This window comes from Talpa europaea (assembly GCF_964194135.1).
Source record: "Talpa europaea genome assembly, chromosome: 14".
In the NCBI taxonomy this organism is placed as follows: domain Eukaryota; kingdom Metazoa; phylum Chordata; class Mammalia; order Eulipotyphla; family Talpidae; genus Talpa; species Talpa europaea.
The window spans coordinates 71527445-71550803 of record NC_140082.1 but is presented as its reverse complement, the minus strand read 5'-3'; the positions used below and the strand labels follow the sequence as shown (position 1 = coordinate 71550803).

Below are 23359 nucleotides of genomic sequence, written 5' to 3'. Positions count from 1 at the left end.
AAGGAAAGGAAGTAGATTATGGACAAAATAATGTCAATGAGTTTGATTATTGTCACTGGTAAGATAGAAAATTACCAAGTAACATGGGTTAATCCTGTTATTTTCTTCCAAAAAGTTAGTGTCTTGTAGAGCTAAACCAGAGGACCAGTCTCGCCCTTCTTTTTCTGGTAGAGCAGATGGTGTGGAGCCAAAAACTTGCTTTTAATTGAGCCATCAGGTTCAGCTCACCCAGTGTGCATCCAATCCACAAAATAGGCTGTCGGTGAGACGAAGTGATAAGATCAGGCTCTAGAAGGAAGTCTGTTCATCAAACTTGATTCCACAGTATCTGCTCTCCTTCAGAGATTATCAATTTTAGTGAAGTAACCTGCAAAAATAGACGAATTCAAACTCCTTCCATATTCAAGTGGCAGCCTCTTGCCCCAAGTATGTATGGAACTTAGAATAGCAACTATAAGATGAAATCCACTGGGTCAACAACAAATTGTGGGTTCTGATAAAGGACAGGGTGCATAAAGGGAAACCAGGAATGAGAACTGGATAATGATGGTGTAGTGTCTAATTTAGAATCTGATTATATGCCCTCTGACACAAGTAGCTCCACTGGAAAGCGGGAATTTAAGCATTTGTTAAACTAACTCACATTTTGACTAGGTTCTAATGTTTAATGGGAACTGATACAGGTGAAACCAAAATTGCTCCATCATGTACACAGCAGCAGCAGCCACAGTCAAACCTCTGAACACTCAGCTAACTGGATCTGACCAGCCACCCACTCACCCTTCCCCACCCAGCTACAGAGAGAAGCAACTGAAAACAAAAACAGATTTTATAAAGGAATTTATTCTAAAGAGCAGCTTGAGCTCAGTTCCAAGTTAGCTCAGTGAGCAACCTTAACATTTTATAGTCCTGACAGTAGTTATTACTTTGATTAATACAGTTGACAAAAGATAACCATAAGGCTCTTAATGACCCTGTCATTAGATATATTTAATTAAAAAGATTTGGCTATCTTTTAGAATTTTCACAAAAAGTATGGCTTAAAACCAAAAGGCTTCACTGACAAACCTTCAGAAAACCAGAATAGCCCATTCTTTCAACAGTTTAAATACACCAACAATATTTCAATCTTTTTACCCTACATATCAAAATAGTATAATATTTGGTTTCAAGCACAGAAACTCAAGTGGCAGAAATTTAGAGAAGGATAGAATTTTTTACTTACCTTCTCTATTTTGCTGCCTATTCCAATATATTAAAACAAGTTTATTTTCATTTTCGGGGCAATTACACCTACTACATAATGCTTTTCACCATATCTTTTTCTGACAAGTAAAGCTGATTTCACAAATCTCAAGTGTACCAAATATAGCAGTTTCCTTTCCTAGATTAACATATTGTAGAACACTTCATAATGTGCCTGCTTTGGGGGAAAAAATGGTGAACTCTCATTATGTTGCTCTATTGTTGCTTCTCTGGTATAAAGGACATTGGTTAGACTTTTTGCTGAGAGCAATGGAACAACACAATCAGATTTACTTTTTCATTCAACATTTCTTTTTGAAGCAAGGCACAGTGTTAGGTGCCAAGAGTAATAGGAAGATATGAATAAGAATGTACATTCCCCTTCAGGAACATAGTCTTGTAGGAGACTTATTGCATACAAATAACTATTATCAGAAAGAAACTGGTAAGTGGCACAGGAGATGAATTTCCATTGGAAGTTTTCTTAGTGCTCAACTTCAAAGTAGGACTAAGTCAGAGGAGGCAGTTTTGGACTCGATCCATTGTCCTCTGTGTGGCACAAAAAGGTGGCTGAGGGGATCTGGTAGGCTTTGATGAACTGAGCTGCATATTAGACCTTGCTTCCTCAGCATTTTCAACTGAGATACCTGCTACCACTGCAAGGATGGAAGGACAATGAAAGATGACACAGACAAGGAAAGATGACACAGACACAAACAGATTTTTTTTTTTTGGTGGGCCCCTCGCCGGTGGCCGGGGATCGAACTGGCGCTGCAGAGGCTGCGGGCAGCCTCGCAACCCAGCGCTCAACCGCTGCACCACAAGGAGAGGCCCAAACAGAAATATTTTGCACACAGGAGCACCCTATGATAGTCTGCACTGGCAGGGCCTCGGTACTGCCATCATGGAGGTACAGGGACAAGCAGTTATGAGGGAGAATACTAGACTAACCACCAGAATTCCAGATGTAATCTCTAGGCCTCAGTTCTCTGTCTTTAAGATGAAGTTAAACCAAATAACCTCTAAGACCCTTTGCAACTCTCCAGTGAGTGAAAAGCATGGAGAATTAAATCTTTAGCATTGTAATTACAGCATTAAAGTCAGTGCTTTTCCCTTTCTATCATTTGTAAACCACCTCCTGAAAAAACAAACTAACAAAAAAAACTCACAAAGAACTAGAGATACCCACCCCCTCCTGGCTTATAGACAAGAAATAAAAGATAATTTTATTTGTTATTAACCATAGTTAATGTTTCAGAAGTGAAGCATTCCTATTCTACTATAAACAAAACCCCTTTTGGATATGTTCAGCCTCAACAGTCTACACCTGAGAGTGTAGGAGCTAACAGCAGGGCTTCTCTCAAATACATGGGTTTCTATTTTGGTTAGTGAGAATACTAGTACAAAAAGGTCTCAGTTCTAAGGATTTAAGTTCTCCAATGGCTACATCATGATCTTCAAGTTTGAGTAGAACATTAAGAGGCACTGGAAGTTAGGAAGAATAAAGGGACTCTTTTTAAACAGAAGTTGGCTCAAAAGGAAAAGAAATGTAAGCAAAGTAACTTCTATGTTATAGCTTCTTGGCTCTTTGCTGATAGAAATACAATATAACCACAAGGAATGGTTTCTGAGACCCCCAACGAGGCCAACAGGACCAGGTTTACCTTGCCTGCCATTTTACTGTGGCCAAGGCACTACTTCCAGTCTTAAAATGTGAGTCTACCTGTAGAGGGAGTTCGGCTTAGTGGCCTCCTGGGTTCTGCCAAGGCTAGACCTCGTTCTTTTGATATTTTGAGGACCATATACATTGGTTAGCCACCCAGGTCTTTCTCAACAGAGTAAGCAACCCCTCTGCACGGTGCCATCAAACACAGCCATGTTTGGCATAAATGCCAATACTGAAGACAGCAATATTAAATCACAAACTAGTACGGACAGTAAATTGTCAGGTTCATTTTATCCCACAAACAGAACGGAAGAGGTTAACTGCTCCCATCAACTGCAAGAGTTTACAAATATAATTAAAAGGAACAGAGTTTTCTTGGATATTGCTATGTCTATGAAATGGCTTGTACTGGGTAACTCAATTCACAAGGTGCTCAGTGCAGCAGGACAGAAACATTACAGTTAATCTGGTACCAAGAAGAGCATTTACAGGCTCAATTCACTGACACTGAATGATTAACTAGTCCTACTTCTAATCTGATGGGCATCTTCTACCAAATCATCTCCAAACCCATTAAAAAAATATATCACAGAGTTCAAATACAATTGGTTCATTTGTAATATATAGACAAGACCTGGCAAAAGTCAGTGAGACTGTATGGGTTTGAGGGAAATTGTGGAAGAAGTAGCTTTTAAATGAAAGCACTCAGTAAGATTTCACTTTTTTGATATATTTTCCTTTCTACAAGCAATTCAAATTTTACTGTATCTGGGCAAATGGCAAATATGGTTTCACAAATTCTGCAAAGAAATATCTATTTTTTTTGAAATGTCATTTTTGTTAACTTTCTTATTAGAAGACTTTTAGCTACTGTCCCATAAATCATTAAACTATATTAAATATATGAAGCTGCCACAAAATAGGCAAAAGAGTAATTTACTTTCTTCTTTTGTCCAGATTAACAGCCTTATTTTGTATTCTGGCTTTTCAGTAGGCTTGGAGAGTAGCTATGCTCGTCTATTAAAATTTCCCTTTCAAGTGTGTCCTTTATTTTTTGGCATGCAAAACTGGAATGGCAGGCCTGTTCCTACATACAAATATCTTCAAATACAGATGATGAAAAACACTTGCACATGTTGGGGTTCAAGGTAAAGCTGAGAACCAGAAATCTACAAAAACTCAATTCATGTTTTTTAAATACTTTATATGGTAAAAATACAGCAAAAATACTTTTTGTTCAAAGAGGAAAATATACTGCTATGGTCACGGTTCTAAGGATGATTTAGTAGTTCTCTGGCTCCTCAACTGTGCACTGTAGTGTAGGCTGACATCAACCACGGCTTCTCCAGCGTCAGTCATTTATCAAAGCTAAAATCATACTGTGGAGAGAAGAAATTAATGTTATTAATATTTTCTTAGGAATGTTACTAATGTCTAGTCTGTCCAGAGACTTGTATCCCAAAGGTTTAATAAAGAACTCATTTGAGTAAAAGACAATCATTTAAACCTAAAGGAAAGAATATCCACATTAGTCTCTCAATGCCCTAATTTTTTCTCTAAAATAAAGTGACTGGGATATGGGAGGGGACAAAGAATATCACCTAAAACTAGTGTTAGGCTACAGTTTAGAAAAAAACATGCCAGGGGCCTCCCTGGTGGCCCAGGGGTTAAAGTCAGCAAGAATAAGCTACCAGCAGTCACTGCAGCACGAGTTCAATCCCCAGCCAGGGAGCTGACCCACATGGCACAGCAGACCTCTCCTGCCTTGCCTGCTGCTCTCCTCAGCAGTGTATTTCTGTCAATCTGCCTGTTCTGTGTCCCACTCTGTCTCTGGTGAATCTTTCACACCCCTGTATCTCTGGCCTACACCCCAGTTCTTGTATGCATAAATTAAAAAAATAAAAAACAGGGGGCCTCCCTGGTGGCGTAATGGGTTAAGCACAGCACTGTGAAGCTGTTTGTGGCTTCTGCAGCACGAATTCAACCCCCAGCCAGCCAGGGAGCTGACCCGCATGGCGAAGCAGACCTCTCCTGTCTTGCTCACTGCTCTCCTCAGCAGCGTATTTCACGCAGCCTGCCTGTTCTGCTCCCCACTCTGTCTCTGGTGGATCCTCTCACTCCCTGCACCTCTGGCCTGTACCCCAGTTCTTGTATGAATAAATGGATTAATCTTTAAAAAAAAAAAAAATGCCATGCCCATAAAAAAACTTTAATTCTCTTTGCATATGCTGTGTATATGCCTAAAACCCCTCCTTTCCCATTCCTCCCAGCTCATCCTAGTAAATTTCTACTCGGGCTTCACTCTGGCTTTAAAGCACCTTCTTTGGGAAGCCAGTCTCCTGACCCAAAGCAGTTTGTCACCTTCCACAGTTTGCCATCTCCCTGCTTGCTTCATTTTACATGCTGGTCTCCTCCATTGAACTGTGGGCTCCACCAAGACGGCAAGAGAATCCAGGCATCACTTTCATAATCCAGGATAATAACTAAGTACTGCAATTATCAGACTCCCAGCTTTACACAGGAATTTTGTGCTGTTCCTTTGTGTCGTCTGCAATGCCTTACATAGTTTCTGACACACAGCAGTCACTCAATAAATACTCTATTAATAAACTTCCACAGCTAACAATAGTAACAAAACTATAAATTCCTTTTACTAGAATCAGCCTTCCTCTATTGAGCTCAATAACTAAAATACACAGAAATAGCCTTACAATGACTAATGGTATAACTGATATTAGACCACAGTAAACGTGATTAGTTGTCTAAATTTAACAATACTAAGTACTCTGTGTACAGCACAAATTAATGATAATAGCTAATATTTTTGTAAGATTTTTTAGTTTACTATAAGTAGCACAAACTCAACTGCCTTACATGTATTATCTCCCTTATTTCACATCACCATCCCATGAGGTAGGTACTATTACTATTCCATTCTCAAATGAAGAAATTATGGCACATAATCATCAAAACTGCATGGTATTGGAACAAGAACAGACATACAGACCAATGGAATCGAATAGAAAATCCAGAAATAAACCCACAGATTTATGGTCAACTAATCTTTGACAAAGGAGCAAAGACTATGCATTGGAGCAAAGAAAGTTTGTTCAATAAATGGTGCTGGGAAAACTGGGTCGCTACATGCAAAAGAATGAAGCTTGACCACTACCTCACACCATACACAAAAATCAACTCAAAATGGATTAAAGAACTAGACATAAGACCTGAAACCATAAAATATATAGAAGGAAATATAGGCGAAACACTACGTGATTTGCACATCAAAGACATCTTTACAAACACATCACCAAAGCAGTGATAGTGAAGGCAAAGATAAACAGCTGGGACTACATCAAATTAAAGAGCTTCTGCACAGCAAAAGAGACAATAACAAAAACAAAGAGAAACCCCACCAACTGGGAGAACATTTTTGCACCCAACACTAATGATAAAGGACTGATCACAAAAATCTGCAAAGAGCTGATGAGACTCAACAACAACAAAGAAAATAATCCAGTCAAAAAATGGGCAGAAGAGCTAAAAAGAAACTTCTCTGAAGAGGAAATGCAAATGGCCAACAGGCATATGAAAAAATGTTCAACATCACTTGCCATCAGGGAAATGCAAATCAAAACTACCATGAGATACCATCTTACACCAGTGAGAATGGCACATATTAAAAAAACTAGTAACAACAAATGCTGGCGAGGGTGTGGAGAAAAAGGAACTCTTCTACACTGTTGGTGGGAGTGCAAACTGGTCCAACCACTGTGGAAAGCTGTGTGGAGATTTCTGGACCTACTAAACATAGAGCTTCCATATGATCCAGCAATTCCACGCCTAGGTATTTACCCAAAGGACACAGAAACATCAATTCCAAAGAACACCTGCACCCCTATGTTTATAGCAGCACTGTTTACAATAGCTAAGCTTTGGAAACAACCCAAATGCCCAAAAATAGATGACTGGATCAAGAAGATGTGGTCCATATATACCATGGAATATTACTCAGCATTCAAAAAAGATAAACACATGCAATTTGCAGCAACATGGATGGCGCTGGAAGGGATCATGCTCAGCGAAATAAGCCAAAAAGAAAAAGAAAAATACCGGATGGTCTCACTCTTAGCAGGAATCTAGAAAACTTAAATAAGGGACCAGGAAAATGAATAACTATAAGAAAGTGAAAATCAAAATCAACAAAAAACTATGAACCAGAGACACTTTTAGGGGGGCGGGGGTGGGAGGGGGGGGATTGGGGTCAGAATGGGGGGCTGCAATTGTATGGGGAATATAACAATAAAATTTAAAAAAAAAAAATAAAAATTAACAGTGATGTAAAAAATAAAAAATAATAATATAAAAAATAAAAATAAGAACTAATAAAAAGCTGGAAATTTAAAAAAAAAAAAAATAAAATTGATAAAAAAAAAAATTCTTAGAAACAGAAAACCTACGGTTAAGAGCAAGTTTACCCAATAAACTTTCTGAAAAATTGAAAAAAAAAAAAAAAAAAAGAAATTATGGCACAGAGAAGTTAAAAAACTTGCCCCAGGTGCACAGTAAGTGGTAGAATCCAGATTCCACTAAGGCTAGCACCTAACGGCAATGCCAAAGGCACAGATTCCACCAATCTCTAGACAGATGGGAATTTTTCCAATTTTATTTCCAGTTAGGGGGCCTCTGTGGTGGCCTAGTTCAGTCTCAGTGTTATCACCACTACAGCCTGACCAGCTAACCCACATGGTGCAGCAGACCTCTACTGTCTCGCCCACTGCTCCCCTCAGCAGTGTATTTCAGTAAATCCTCCTGTTCTGCCGCCCACTTTGTCTCTGGTGAATCCTCTCACCCACTGTACCTCTGACTTATACCCCAGTTCTTCTATGCAAAAAATAAAAATAAAAATGAAAAGAGATATGGCAAAAGACACAAATTTAAAAAAAAAAAAAAGGAAATATAAGAAAAAAGAAAGTTCCAGTTATTGAGATCCAGGGATTGTCCACTCTAGTTTGCTTTCCAACAGCATGAAAGCTGGAGGGATGGAGAGGATGAAGACATACCTACATGACAATATTTTTTCTTCTTTCTGGCTCTATTCTATGGCCCTTTCATAGGTAATGGAAAAGGAGGCATGTTCATCTTTACAACATAAGGTAATAAATTTAAATTTGAAACAAAACTACACAAGGCTTCCAGTGTCTGACAGCTTCCTTCAAATTAATTCTTACTTGTTGTAACTGGAAGACCAATATAATTTTACCAACAGATACTTAGGATGCTGGAGAATAGGCATCACACCTAAATTCCTTACTTCCAGAAAAGATCAGCCCACGTTGGATGGAAGCTATTGAGAGCTGCTGCCAGTGGTCTGATGCCCTGGAGACCCATGAGTGGTTCAGTGTTTGAGGTACATGTATTAATGCCTATAATAAGCAGTGAGACCTCACAGGTGGATATTAGGGCAGGAAAAGAATAGCAAAGACAGCTTTAAGCATGCTCATAACCTCAACAGCTGAAGAATAACTAATACCACAATGTAACTATTATAGGTCAGACAGGATGGTGATACAATTGCATACATAAAAAAATTTCCAGGGCCTCCCCTGGTGGCACAGCGGTTGAGCGCTGGGTTGTGAGCTGCAGTGCCAGTTCAATCCCCAGCCACCGGCGAGGGTCCCACAAAAAAAAAAAAAAATTTCCACAGTCACAAGAAAGTTTTAAACCCCAAATGTTCTGCAATGTCAATGCAAAATCCTATACACCACATTAAAAGGAGACATGACATCCTGAATACGTCACAAGGACTATATACTCACCTATAAAGATACATGAAAAAACAAAGCAAATGGAAACCAAGCTTGATCATGGCTTCTTTCATGTGTGACTTTAGCTGCCCTCGATTGTGTATTTCTGTTGGATCAAACACTCCCATGTTACCACTAGGCACCATGATGAACCTGATAAATTAAAGGATGTACATATTAGAAGGAAAATCAAGTCATCAGCATAAATATTCAGATCAAATATGGACAGTATTGTGAGGATGGCATGGGCTACTACTTAGTTTTCCTTTGAAAAATACAGTACTGCTAATTTTTGGCGTAATTTTCTACCCTCTGAAACATACACAGTAACATTCTAAAGGATATTTCGGGCAGAGACCCCCCTTTTACCCATCCTCTACAGAAAACTACTGAATTGGGGCCTCCCTGGTGGCGCAAGGGGTTAAGCACAGCACTATGAAGCAATCCGCAGCCTCTGCAGCATGAGTTTGATTCCCGGCCGGCCAGGGAGCAACCCACATGGCACAGCAGACCTCTCCTGTCTCGCCCGCTGTTCCCCACAGCAGTGTACTTCAGCCAATCTGCCTGTTCTGTTCCACACTCTGTCTCTGGTGAATCCTCTCACCCCCCACATCTCTGGCCTGTACCAGCTTTTATATGCATAAATAAACAAATCTTAAAAAAACAACCACTACTGAATTGGTCAGACCTACAGCCTCATTCCCACTTGACACAAGTGAAGAGGTTTGCAAAGCCAAAGCAATTTTATTAAATTCTTTGAAACATTTTCATTTAAAAAACCCGGAACCCTCATGCACGATTGGCAGGAATATTAAATATGTAGCTGCTTTTGTATACTCCAATAGTTCCTCTAAAGGTTAAATAAAGTTAACTTTCCACTCTTAGGAGAAATAAAAAAATACACCCGAACAAAAACTTGCACATGAATGTTCATGAGAGAATCACAGCAAGAACCAAAAAGTGGAAACAACTCAAATGTTCATCAACTACAAATGAATAAACAAAAGTATATCCATATATTGGAAAATTATCCAGCAATAAAAAAGAATGAAGTACTGATAGATACCACAACAAAAATGAAACTTGAAAATATGGTAAGTGAAAAGCCAGTCATGAAAGAGCACATATAAAATATATAAAATATATCTGTCCAGAATAGGTAATTCTTTTTAAAGATTATTTATGCATATAAGAACTGGGGTATGGGCCAGAGGTGTGGAGGGGTGAGAGGATTCACCAGAGACAGGGCGGGGAGCAGAACATGCAGATCTACTGAAATACACTGCTGAGGGGAGCAGCAGGCAAGTCAGGAGAGGTCTGCTAAGCCATGTTCGATCCCCTGGCCAGGAATCAAACTCATGCTGCAGAGGCTGCAGACAGCTTCATAGGCTGCAACTTAACCCCTTGCGCCACCAGGGATGCCCCAGAATAAGTAATTGTACAGAGACAGAAAACAGACCACTGGTACTGAGGGTTGGGGATGGGGAGGGAGTAGGAGTGAGTGCTAATGGATACAGAGCTTCTTTTGGGATGATGGAAGTGTACTAAATAGATTGTGGTATTGGTTTTTTAAATCTATAAATATACTAAAAATATACTCTACTCATATTTATAAACTCTTTAGACCAAATTTGAAGACTGTGAATGTGATCTCTAGCTGTGTCTATTACTACCCTCATCTGGATGATTTCAATCTATTTGGGAAGCACGATGTGCAAGTTTACTCCGGGCCCCTTTCACTCCCCTCATCCTTCACACTTCAGCAAATTCTTTCCCTGCTCTTCTCTGAAAACCCGACCCATCTCATAGGTGCTGCTCAAGACATCACTACCACTGTCTACTTGAAACTTCCAGTAACAATCCATCTCCTTCTAATTTTAGTGTCCTCATTTGTCCTCTGGTAACTCTCCTACTCTGCCTTAGTCAGATTTTTTCAACTAGCATATTTTGGGTTTTTTTTTTTTTTTAAAGATTTATTTATGTATGCATACAAGAGCTGGGGTACAGGCCAGAGTGCGGGGGTTGAGAGGATTCACCAGAGACAGAGTGGGGAACAGAACAGGCAGACTGAGTGAAATACACTGCTGAGGGGAGCAGCGGGCAAGACAGGAGAGGTCTGCTGTGCCATGTGGGTATCTCCCTGACTGGCTGGGGGATCGAACTTGTGCTGCAGAGGTTGAGGATAGCTTCATAGGCTGCGTCTTAACCCCTTGCACCACCAGGGAGGTCCATATTCCACAGTTCTTTACAAGAAAATATGCAATGTTTAATAGCCAAACTATAAAATTATATACAATTAGTTTTCATTGAGCTATGTTTAAACAAACTTCCAAAATTTATTAAGTCAAAAATTCGATGTTACCTAATATGCAGGCTTCAAAATGAAAATTTTTTGGCACATTCCACGTATACACTAATTAAAAACTACAGACATGGGGCCTCCCTGGTGGTGCAGCAGTTGAGCGCTGGGCTGTGAAGCTGCCCGCAGCCTCTGCAGCGCTGGTTTGAGCCCCGGCTGCTCCCCGGCCACCGGAGAAGGGTCCCACATGGAGTGCAGACCTCTCCTGCCACCCGCTGCTCCCCTCAGCAGTGTGCTTCGGTCCTTCTGCCTGCTCTGCTCCCCGCTCTGGCTCTGGTGAATTCTCTCACCCTCCCACGTTTCTGACTATACCCAGTGCTTGTATGTATGTACGTATGAATAAATAAATAAATAAATAAATGAATAAAAAAATAAATACTACAGAAATGGGGCCTTCCTGGTGGTGAAAACAGTTAAGACACAGCACTACGAGGCTATCCGCAGCCACTACAGCACATGTTCAAGCCCCAGCCAGGGAGCTACCCACATGGCACAGCAGATCTCTCCTGACTTGCCTGCTGCTCCCCTCACCCCTCACCCTGCTGCTCCCCTCTCTGGTGAATCCTCTCACCCCCCACACCTCTGTCCTACACCCCAGTTCTTGTATGCATAAATAAATCTTAAAAAAAAAAAAAAAAACTATAGACATAAGTAACAGGTACCTTACATTCTCAAGTTTTTGATAATTCTTAAAGGAAAAGGATATTTAAGACAATGAAATAAACATGTCCCACCCACATCTTTAGACATCACAACGATTACATATGTTTGGAAATTAAATAATGCTGTGTGTCAAATTATACCTCAAAAAAATTTAAAACATTACAGTTTTTTTTTTTTTTAAAGATTTATTTATTTATTTATACAAGCACTGGGTTCAGTCAGAAGTGTGGGAGGGTGAGAAAATTCACCAGAGCCAGAGTGGAGAGCAGAACAGGCAAACTGACGAAGTACACTGCTGAGGGGAGCAGCAAGCGCAGCAGGAGAGATCTGCGCACCATGTGGGACCCTCAGCGGCGGCTGGGGATCGAACCAGTGCTGCAGAGGCTGCGGGCAGCTTCGCAGCCCAGCACTCAACTGCTGTGCCACCGGGGAAGCCCAACATCACAGTTTTTAAGTGTTTTTATGTAGGCTGAGCCATGCAAATTGCTACTTGCCTAGTATAACAAAGTAAACAAGAATTTATGCTGCTTTAATGAAGCATTCTGTTGTCACTTGTGACTGGCATACATTTTATTGTAGAAGAAAAGGCTATTAAAACAATATTTTCTTTAAATTGCCCTAGCAGGTTAAGTCTCAATGTTATCACCCCCAAGGCCTGTGTTCGATCCCCAGCCAGGGAGCTAACCCACATATGGTGCAGCAGACCTCTCCTATGTTACTCACTGCTCCCCTCAGCAGTATCCACCTTTTCTACTCCCCACTCTGTCTCTGGTGAATCCTCTCACCCCTTGTACCTCTGGCCTACACCCCAGTTCTTGTATGCATAAAAATAAATCTTTAAAAAATTAAGATGGGGGGCTTCCCTGGTGGGGCAAGGGTTTAAGACGCAACCTATGAAGCTATGCACAGCCTCTGCAGCACGAGTTCGATCCCCAGCCAGGGAGCTGGCCACAAGGCACAGCAGACCTCTCTTGACTTACCTGCTGCTCCCCTCAGCAGTGTATTTCTATCAATCTGCCTGCTCTGTATTCCACTTTGTGTCTGGTGAATCCTCTCACCCCCCACAACTCTGGCCTGTACCCCAGCTCTTGTATGCATAAATAAATAAATCTTTAAAAAAAAAAAAAAAAAAGATAAATTGCCCTAGCATAAAACAGTAAGCTAGCCATACTCACCGATAAATATTCCAAGTGGCAACAGGCAAGTTGAGAAGGAAGATGAACCAGTGCAATGAAATGAGCATTAATACAGTAACAATGGTATGACCAATTAACTCTGGAATTACCCACTGCAAGGGAAGAACATAGTTATTATACTTCACTGCTGTGTTCTTCCTGAATTACATGTTATTTGAAGGTAAATCAATGAATACACAGGGAATTTACCTACTAGTGCTTCAAAATTATTTTTAGACATAGATGTCCCAGATTTGCATACTGGTGTAACTGTTCACACCATGCAAATACATCAGGGCACAGCTTAAAAATAAAGCACTTTAATTTCAATTACATTTTATCCTAAGCAAAGGTCCAGATTCATTCACCAAGCAAGTCTCAATGGTAATTAGGGAAAAAAAAGACTTATTATTTACTCTTATTCTACCTGTGCTAAACTCTCTTACTTTAATTTGGGATGGTTTATATCTACTTATATGCTGCCCTTCACATTAGACTATCAATCTAAAACATTTTCCAATACCAGAATCCTGTGGGAAACAGTATGCATTCAACTGTACCCTCCCCCAAAGTACTTAAATAGCTTACAGTAACAGTTCAAAGTTAAACAAACAATGAACCAGGATAAGAATCCCAACCTATTGGCTTTATGGCACCCAATGCCCTTATCTGTTCTCTTTAAGAGGGAGTAATGTGCAATATTCTCATTCTATTGCATCAACAGCTATTATGGCTGGTTCTCAAGTCACCAATTGTAGTCTTCTCCTATAAAGAGATTCTTCTTTTAATGGAAGTTAATAGTTAATATTTATGGAGCCAGGAGCTGGTATTCCCCACTTGCAAAAACAAGGAAAACCAAACTCAGAGAGGGTAATTAACTTGCCTATGATCACACATATACTTAGTGGCAAAACTAGATAAACAGGCCTCAGGCCTCTTGCAGTGGGATTTTAGATACTGCTTTGAAAATAAAGAAAATGGATTTTCTGGGTCTGAAGCATAATTTGCACCTCTGGCCTACAGCCCAGTTCTTCTACACACAAAAATAAATATTAAGAAGCCTCCCTGGCGGTGCAAAGGGTGAAGTCTCAGCATTATCAAGCTATCAGCAGCCACTGCAGCACAAGTTCAGCCCCCAGCCAGGGAGCTAACCCATATGGCGCAGCAGATCTCTCCTAACTCACCCGCTGCTCCCCTCAGCAGTGTATTTCAGTCAATCCACCTGTTCTGCTCCCCACTATGTCTCTGATAAATTCTCTCTCTTACACACACCCCCCCACACACCTTCCACCTCTGGCCATTACCCCAGTTCTTGTATGCATAAATGAAAAAAAATAAATCTTTAAAAAAAAAAGAACAAATGTAAGTCATGTGCAATATAAGTTCTCAATAAAAGTTAGCCAGTGTTACTATTAATACTCTCCAAGCCATTGGATCCCTACTGTTGTAGCTCTGAAACTGGTTTTCTTTCTTTTTTTTTTTTAAAGATTTATTTATTTATACAAGCACTGGGTACAGTCAGAATTACGGGAGGATGAGCCAGAGCGGGGAGCAGAACAGGCAGACTGACAAAGTACACTGCTGAGGGGAGCAGCGGGCACCGCAGGAGAGGTCTGCCCGCACACATGGGACCCTCGTCGGTGGCCGGGAATCGAACCGGCACTGCAGAGGCTGCGGGCAGCTGGGCAGCTTTGCAGCCCAGTGCTCAACCGCTGCACCACCAGGGAGGCCCCTCAAACTGGGTTTCTTACTGTGGCTGCAGTCACTTTATTTCACACAGACACAAACCTAAAACAAGTTTCCAGAAGCACTACTTAACCCTATTGTGTATGGTTTACACAATGGTCTGTTTTCTTTCTTTTCCCTCCTTAAAGATGTGTTTTTCCTCTAACTTGTTCTCAGATACGCTATGAAGCTTAAATGCCCCAGACAGGAGTTTAGATCACTCTTCTCTATAGAAACATAATGGCACAAGAGAAACACCTACACAAAACTGCCATTTTAGGTACCCCAACAAAAGTAGAGATAAATTTCAAACTACAATGAAATATATTGTTACCTACCAGTCAGTCAACAGTCTGGACCACACCCACTGAGCTTTTCCCTTAACTATGAACAGCCAGCCATGATTCAGAAAGTGAGGAAAGCCTCAAATGTAGAAGGTGGGGAGCGAAAAGGGAAAGAAATTTGGAGGAAAAATATATAAGCAGAAGAAAATTTCAAAACTACTATAATTAATATTCTCAGAGCACTAAAAGTTAAACATGAACTGAGAACAAAAACTCCCAGAAATTAAAATTTTAACATAACTGATATAGATACATTAGAAAATCCAGAAGATAAAGCAGGGAAAATCTTAAAACAGCAAAGGTAGAAGAAAACCCGAAGGAATAAAAATAAGAAAACAGAAGAATTGGCAGGTCAATACAACAGATGTATTATCCAGTGAATGGAAGTAAAAGACAGGGGAAAAGAAGACATTATCCAAGAAAGAACACAAGAAAGCTTCCCAGATTGAAACAGTCTATTAGACAGCAAAACAATGACTAAAAATGGCCTAAATGAAGATCCACAAAGGTAAACCAAAACACCAAAGATAAAGAAAAGGTTCTATACCAGAGAAGATGAGAAAAAATAAACAGAGATCAAATAAATGGTAAGATATCAAAATGGTATCATACTTCCAAACCTGAAAAACACTACAAGTTAGAGGACCACTGAGTAATGTCTTGAAAATTCTGAAATAAAAGTCTTTTCCAACCTAGATGTCCATACACAAAGAAACAATCAAGGATAAGGATAAGATGTTTTCAAATATGTAAGGCCTCAAAATGGAATTCTCATGTACCACACATCAAAAAACTACTCCAGCAAAATGAAATAGTAAGTCAAGAAAAAAGAACAAATGAGTTCCAAGAATCAGGGGATCTACAACAGGAGTCTCAGGACAGAAATTATGAAATAATCCTAGAGAGCACTCAGTCGAGAGTACAGAAATATGCTAGTGGTCTCAAGCAGAAATGTCACCTGGAAAAAACTGATAGATTATATTAATGTTTGAACATGTAGAAAATAGTACTGAGGGACCTCCCTGGTGGAGCAAGGGGTTAAGCACCACACTACAAAGCAATCCGCAGCCTCTGCAATACGAGTTCCATTTCCAGCCGGCCAGGAACGAGTTCCATTTCCAGCCGGCCAGGAAGCAACCCACATGGCACAGCAGACCTCTCCTGTCTCACCTGCTGCTCCCCTTACCTGTGTATTTCAGTCAATCCACCTGCTCTGTTTCCCGCTCTATCTCTGGTGAATCCTCTCACCCTCCCGCATCTCTGGCCTGTACCCCAGCTCTTGTATGCATAAATAAAAAGAAAAGAAAATAGTACTGAAGGGCTTTAAAGATGTATCTGAAACACCTTTGTAACAAGTACCTAGAAAACTAAGGAAATAAAGAAACGAGGCAGTTATTAACACCAAGAAAGACAAAGCTATCCAGAAAAAACAAAGAAAAATATGATACTGCTATGAGGCTCAGCAATTTAAAAAAAAGTTGTCGTATTGTAATGTAACAATACATCATAATGATGTAAACACTGAATATCAAATTAATCCAAAAAAGAAAAATAGATGATAAGAGAGATGTTTAGGGAAGGAGGTACCTAAGAATTGACTCTATCATATCAACTCAAAAGTCAATAAATAATAAATAATATTTTAAATTGATAGGTCAAGAAATAGTAGGACAAGTATATATAAAAAAAAGGGACATAAATACCAAAACAAACTGACAGCTCAAGTGTTGAAATCAGTTGTCTCTAAGTAGCAAGATAGGAATTCAATAGATCAGGGAAAGACTGCTGTTTTTCACTTTTTTTTTTTTAATAATTTTTTTTGTTTGTTTTTGTTTTTAAGATTTATTTATTTATTTATACAAGCACTGGGTACAGTCAGAAGCGCGGGAGGGTGAGAGAATTCACCAGAGCCAGAGCGGGGAGGGGAGCAGAGCAGGCAGAAGGACCGAAGTACACTGCTGAGGGGAGCAGCAGGAGGCAGAAGAGGTCTGCGCTCCAAGTGGGACCCTCCTCCGGTGGCCGGGGAGCAGCCGGGGATCAAACCGGTGCTGCAGAGGCTGCGGGCAGCTTCGCAACCCGGCGCTCAACCGCTGCGCCACCAGGGAGGCCCTGTTTTTCACTTTTAAGTTTTATAGTATCTTTGCCTTACGTTGTGTGCAAGTTATACTTGTAGAAAAGTAAAAATTAACATTAAAATTTTTACTTAACATCACATCGGAGTAACTTTCTCAGTAGAAGAATCAGTGATCCTTTCTTTATAGTTAGATTATAAAAGAAAACCCATAAAATATCCACCTAATACTGAGAAGCAAGAAATGATAAAAAATAAATTTCATCTAAAATATATATATGTATATGATTTTTCTAAAGATTAGGAGGAACATATATTTTACTAGATTTTATTAAATTTTAATTTAATTTAAACCCTTACCATCCAGAGAAAGGTAAGTAAAATAAACATGTGAAAAGACACATGGGAATCAATTTTAGGTCAAGCCAAACACCTCTCTGCATTGTGTTTTTATATGAACTTAATCCAGAAAGCTGTTCTGTCTGTTCATCTCATAAATGAATCAAGACCAACTGGTTTCCCCATAGCTACACAAGTTTTGCAATTTAGAGTATCCTTACCAATGTAAGTTCTGACTCTATACTAAGAAAAATGGCTTTGAAACAAGCCAACTGATTAATTCCATTTCTCAGCAAGCCATTAAAAAAAAAAAAAAAAACGGTCTTCTTTCATTCAACAAAAGCTTTTTTTTTTTTTCCCATAAGCAAGAGGAGGGGGTTTGGTCACAAAAAAACAAAAACAATTACTCTCATAAAGAACTTCTGCCTAATTTGAGTAATAATGTCCATGAGGGACAAAGAAGCAGAGAAAGAAACAAAATTTTATGTTAGGTCTTCTAATATAGTTTCATGAGCTAAAATAATGCAAACCACAGTAGTTTTACCAACATTCCTATGAATATGAAACAACATGCACTCTAAAATAAAAGATATATATGCGGATTATCTATAATAATCTCTAATACAGAAAATGGAGAACTGACTTCAATACCACAAAATGAGCAAAGAAATGTCTTACCTTGTTTAATTTCGAGCAACAAGATCTAGCATTAATGTAATCACATTCTAAATCAGACAGTGTAATTATCTGATGATCAAGATAAGGAATTATTAGACTTCTTTGGTAACAATTGTTTTTAAGTTTCAGAAAGAAATCCCAGTTGCATGACAAAATTAGATTTGACTTGAAAAAAAAATTTAGTTATCTCCTTAAAGTTTGCTCTTCAGACAACTCAGTTTTCTCATTTGTTTCTTCAACAAATGATTTTTCACCAACTAATCCTTTTATTATTTTCAGTTCTAATTTCATCCATACTGGAACTTAAGTGTGAGTTCTTCATATATCACACAGTAGCTATACAGGAAATGAAGACCTATAAAAACTATTTAAATGTTAAAAAATATGATTTCCCAATACTGGAAAAATACTGTATATGATATATCCATGAAAAGTTTTGAAGATATGAAAAAAGAAAACAGGATACAGAATTACAAATATAGCATGTTAGAATGGTTGTTATCGAAAGTTGGATTACAGATGATTTCTTTTCCTTAATACTTTTCTCTATTTCCCTAACTTTTCATAATAAACACATATTATACTGTAATTAGGCAAAAAAAAAAAAAAAGGCGGTTAATACAAAATATAAATTCACAAATAAGTATCTGAATGGCAGATACATAAAAAGCTAAGGTACATCTGCATGACACAATGCCTGGGATTTACTTTATAATGCTTCACTCCACCCCTAGTCCCCAATAATTGGGAATAAAAATGAGAAAATGCTGAAAATCACTGAAGATGAATGACAGGAACATGGGGCTAATTTATACTTATCTACTTTTATGTTAGAAAATGTACAATAAAGCAAGAAAAAAATAAATGTTCTCAACTAAATTCTAAATATTTCCACACGAATATTCTCCTTATCAACTTAACATAGCCAAAGTGAAATTCTCACTTTGTCCACAAATTGCTATCCCTTCAATTAGTTTTACTGTGTCAATGATACAAGCATCATTTTCTCAGGTTCACAATATGGAAAGTTATTTCTACCTTCTGGTTCTTATAATCAGTCACTACCAAGTTCTATCAATCTTCTCTTTCTAATAACAATCACATTAATTCCTCCCTCACCTGCCTACAACTAGATCTCTATTTCAAATCCAGGCAAACCTATTCGCTAATGGTTTGTTACCTTCCAATCTTTATCGTCTTCAACCCATTCTGCAGATTCACATTCCTAAGACAGTACTTTGTTCAAGTTAAGAAATTTTCAATAGCTCCCTACAACATATAGGATAAAAGTGAAAGTCTTCCCTTTCTTAATATCTAAACCCTCCAAAATCTGATCTAATCCTACCTTTCCAATCACGTATATTCCTTAACCCCATCACCCAGAAATGACACAAACATACCTGACTCTATACTTTTGCTATTGCCTATATTTGATTTTTAATAATTACCCCTTTCCTTCTCTGCAGGGTTTGCTCACAGTGCAGAGTTCAGGATACCCTCTATTCCTACAGAATATCTACCCTGACCATTTCCCACTCCCCTTAATGCTCTAACATAAAGCTAGTGCAACTAACCCAAAACACAATATATTACACCTAACATTTTTCTATAGATGTATATAAATTGATATAAGCCAAGGCCATTTAAGTCATAAAGAATAGTTTTTCAAACTCCAAAAACTATTTTGCAGCAGCAAAGTTCCTTAAGCCACAGCAGGTGTTAGGTTATCAAAATTTGGACAATTAATGCTGCCAAACCTAAAAAAATCAGGGTTCCCCTCATGAGAAATCACCAGTTAAAGCAAAAACTGCTAAATACAGACTGGTTTTATTGTAATGATTTTATAAATTAACAGCTCTAAATATAAATGGAGATTTCATAAAAGATCATTTTAGAAAATGTGCTCTACAATGAATAATAATTATCCTTGATAGATCGTTCTTAAAAATTACAATTAGGGCCTCCCTGGTGGCGCAGGGCTTAAAGTCTCAGTGCTATTACCAGCCACTGTAGCATGAGTTCCATCCCTGACTAGGAAACTGACCCACGTGGCAGCAGCAGACCTGTTCTGTCTTACCCTGGCTGCAGCTCCCCTCAGCAGTGTGTTTCAGTAGACTTGCCTATTCTGCTCCCCACTCTGTCTCTGGTGAATCCTCTCACCCTGCACACCTCTGGCCTACACCCAGTTGTTGTATGCATAAATAAATAAATCTTAAAAAAAATTAACAATTCATAAAGATTGAAAACAAAATTAGAATGGGTAGAAGCAAACTGAAGCAAAAGATTTTCCATGACATGTAAAGGGAATTAGATCTTTTCAGGCCCAAAAGTGAGACATGCAGGCCAAACCTAAACTAAAGAAAAGTCACTTGGTCCATCTGCAGATCCATGAGTATGAAAAATAAATGTCTATTGTGTTAAAAATAAAAGGAGGTTGGGGAAAGAGAAACCATGGAATAATCTTTTAAAATGAAGATTCCATGAATTTGTAACTCTAAAAATAAAAACTGCTGCTCAATTGGGTATGAGCGTGGAAGAGGAAGCAGAGCAATATTTATTCAACATTGGCCACGGGGCAGGCACTGTGCTAGGTGCTTAACACCTATTCTCACTGTACACACATATATCTTGTAATTGAACAACCCCCATTTTAAGTCTACTTAAAAACTGAGTGATGGAGGTGATGTAATGTGCATAGCAAATAACTAGCTAAGCAAGGAGTCTGGATTCCAAATGTTGTGCCTTTCCACTACAACAGACTGCCTCTTCATAATAAATTATAAAGCCAAACTAAAATTACACTCTGTACAACTATCCTGTAGCAAACAAAACGTTTTATTCAGTCATAAGGGGACACATGCAACTTCCAAAGAAAGAGAGATTTTCTCCTTTAGTAATTTTAATTACTTAATTTACTTCCTTAAAACCGGAGTGTGCATTACACACTGGGCAACAACTAAGCTTAGACGCTCCCTCAAAAGTAGGGGAAAGCTGTAGCCCACTCGGCTACTAGTGTGCTAGGTTGGACAACCATTTATTGGCCTTGGATATACAGTTTCAATTCTGTAACACGAGTGGCCAAATAAAACACTGACAATTTAAACACAGACAGAAAAGTTTAAAAAGTGGAGAAAGAACTGGAAACTAAATCACGTGTATAGCTACTGAATTTACAGATCTGCAACCTCCAGGGGCAACCAAAATAATCCTTTGCAGATGGTTTTTTCGATAAATCCTCCCCACTACTCATCACAAGATGGCATCGTGAAGGAAGTACTTTGAGCTTTTGAAATGAGTCAACTGCTGAATGAGAAAGTCCTTACCAAGTTCCAACACCCGCAAGAACAAAGGGGCGGGCGCGGGGGAGTCGCCCAGAAAATGACCAGCGGCAGCAAATCGCCTCAGCACCTAAGTATCCGCGGGCGACGGCGCTGGCCCCCCAGCATCCGAGGGGTCCACCCGGTCCTCGCCAAGAAAAGCCGCGACCCACGTCTCCAGGACCCCGGGGAGGAGGCCGCGCAGGTCCTCCCCCCTGAGGCCCACGAGGGAGGCCCGGACGCTGCTGCGGCGGGCGGGGGCGTGTAGGAGGGAGAGGCGGCGCTCGGGCCGGGTCCGGCGCTCCGGGACAAGGCCCGTTCGGTCCCCGGGGAGGGGGGCCGACGCCCGGCAGGGCAGGCTGGTGGGCGGGCGGCGGGGGCTCGTCCCGCGCACCTGCCCGGTCCCCACCCAGTCCCGCCCGGGCCCGCCCGCAGCCCCGTCCCTCGGGCGGCCCGGCCAGCTTCCGCGCGCCCCGGCAAGGATACGAAGTACACTGAGAGAAAGATGAGCACGCAGCAGTCGAGGAGCGAGAACACGAACACCACCGCCTCCATCCTCCGCCGCCCCGACAGCCGCCTCGCTGCGGTCCAGCCGGCTCCAGCGCCGGGGCCCGCCCCGCCCGGTTAGGCCTTTGACCGACCCGCCGGAGTAGGGACTCCGCGCCGTTCAAGCGCGGCATGCCGGGAGTTGTAGTCCAGCTAAAAAAGCTCTGGCTCCATCACGCTGATGCACGCTGGGAAATGTAGTTCACTAGTATGAATACCTAAAAAGGTGTGCGCCGCGCCTCTACCCTAAATTTGATTATTTCCAGAAACTAACAAGCAATTAGTCAACGAGTGTTTATGGAAAGTTTGCAATCTACTAGATACCCAGCAGAATTTTTTTAAATTCTCTACTTTAAATTCTCTACTGGATCTACTAGATAACCTGATTTGGGAGTGGTAGATTTTCTTTTCTTTTTAAAGATTTATTTTTATTTATTTATACATGCACTGGGTACAGTCAGAAGCGCGGGAGGGTGAGAGAATTCACCAGAGCCAGAGCGGGGAGCAGAGCAGGCAGAAGGACCGAAGTACACTGCTGAGGGGAGCAGCGGGCGGCAGGAGAGGTCTGCGTGCCATGTGGGACCCTCCTCCGGTGGGCGGGGAGCAGCCAGGGATCAAACCGGCACTGCAGAGGCTGTGGGCAGCTTCGAACCCAGCACTCAACCGCTGCGCCACCGGGGAGCCCCTGAGAGTGGAAGATTTTCACCTCAAAGTACAAATTCTAACCTCAACACTCCTGACTTAGCGGTAGAAACATGTCCTTCCTGATCTCAGTTTCTCCGGAGATTTCAAAATACCTGCCTTACTTTTTGTTACAGCAATGTTTCTCTCCACTCTAGATCTTAAAATCTTTGAGAACTGAATATGTTGTCTTACGCATCCATTCATTAACAAATATTCATTTAATCCATTCATTTAACAAATATGACTCCACCACTGCAATCAGCAAGGAGTGAGAGAAATGAACGGGAAGGAAAGATGATGTTTTCATAGAGTAGATGGAAGGATGAAGTAGCAACTAAATACAGGAAAAAGATAATTTAAAGAACTATAAGCTCTATAAGCAAATTGCATCAAAGTCATTCAACAAATATTTTCTAAACTGCCAATATATGCCAGGTACTAGACCTGAGGGATATGTGATAAATAAGAGAGAGAAGTCTCTACATTTTATAGCTTACATTACAGTGTAGTGGAACACATACACTAAAGACAGGCAGTTATAAGGGCTTTAAAGAGTGGACCCTTGGAGACTGATCATAGAAGGTCAGGCCGAGAAACTGACATTTTATTTGAAATTTAACAATAGCTACATGAAGATTTATAGACAATGTTTCAGAAAGGGGGAGCAGTGATTGCAAAGGTTCAATTGCTAGTACAAACTCCGTGTGTTTAAAGAACAGGGGGAAAAAAAGGCCAATGTG

General features: G+C 40.2%; 1 protein-coding gene across 3 annotated transcripts; it reads right to left on the bottom strand.

Moving 5' to 3' along the window:
- Positions 1 to 4262: 4262 nt before the first annotated feature.
- Positions 4263 to 21944, bottom strand: CNIH4 (cornichon family member 4; the record flags this gene model as incomplete). 3 transcript variants are annotated; one of them, XM_084253651.1, is made up of 5 exons in its annotated part: positions 4263 to 4290; positions 8731 to 8871; positions 12916 to 13028; positions 18073 to 18141; positions 21876 to 21944. In XM_084253651.1, the coding sequence occupies 5 exons, from the start codon at positions 21942 to 21944 to the stop codon at positions 4263 to 4265; spliced, it is 420 nt and encodes a 139-aa protein (XP_084109777.1). The 3 variants fall into 3 exon arrangements, with proteins under 3 accessions (XP_084109777.1, XP_084109779.1, XP_084109778.1); XM_084253653.1 differs by lacking the exon at positions 8731 to 8871; XM_084253652.1 differs by lacking the exon at positions 4263 to 4290 and having other exon boundaries at positions 8229 to 8824.
- Positions 21945 to 23359: the final 1415 nt, after the last annotated feature.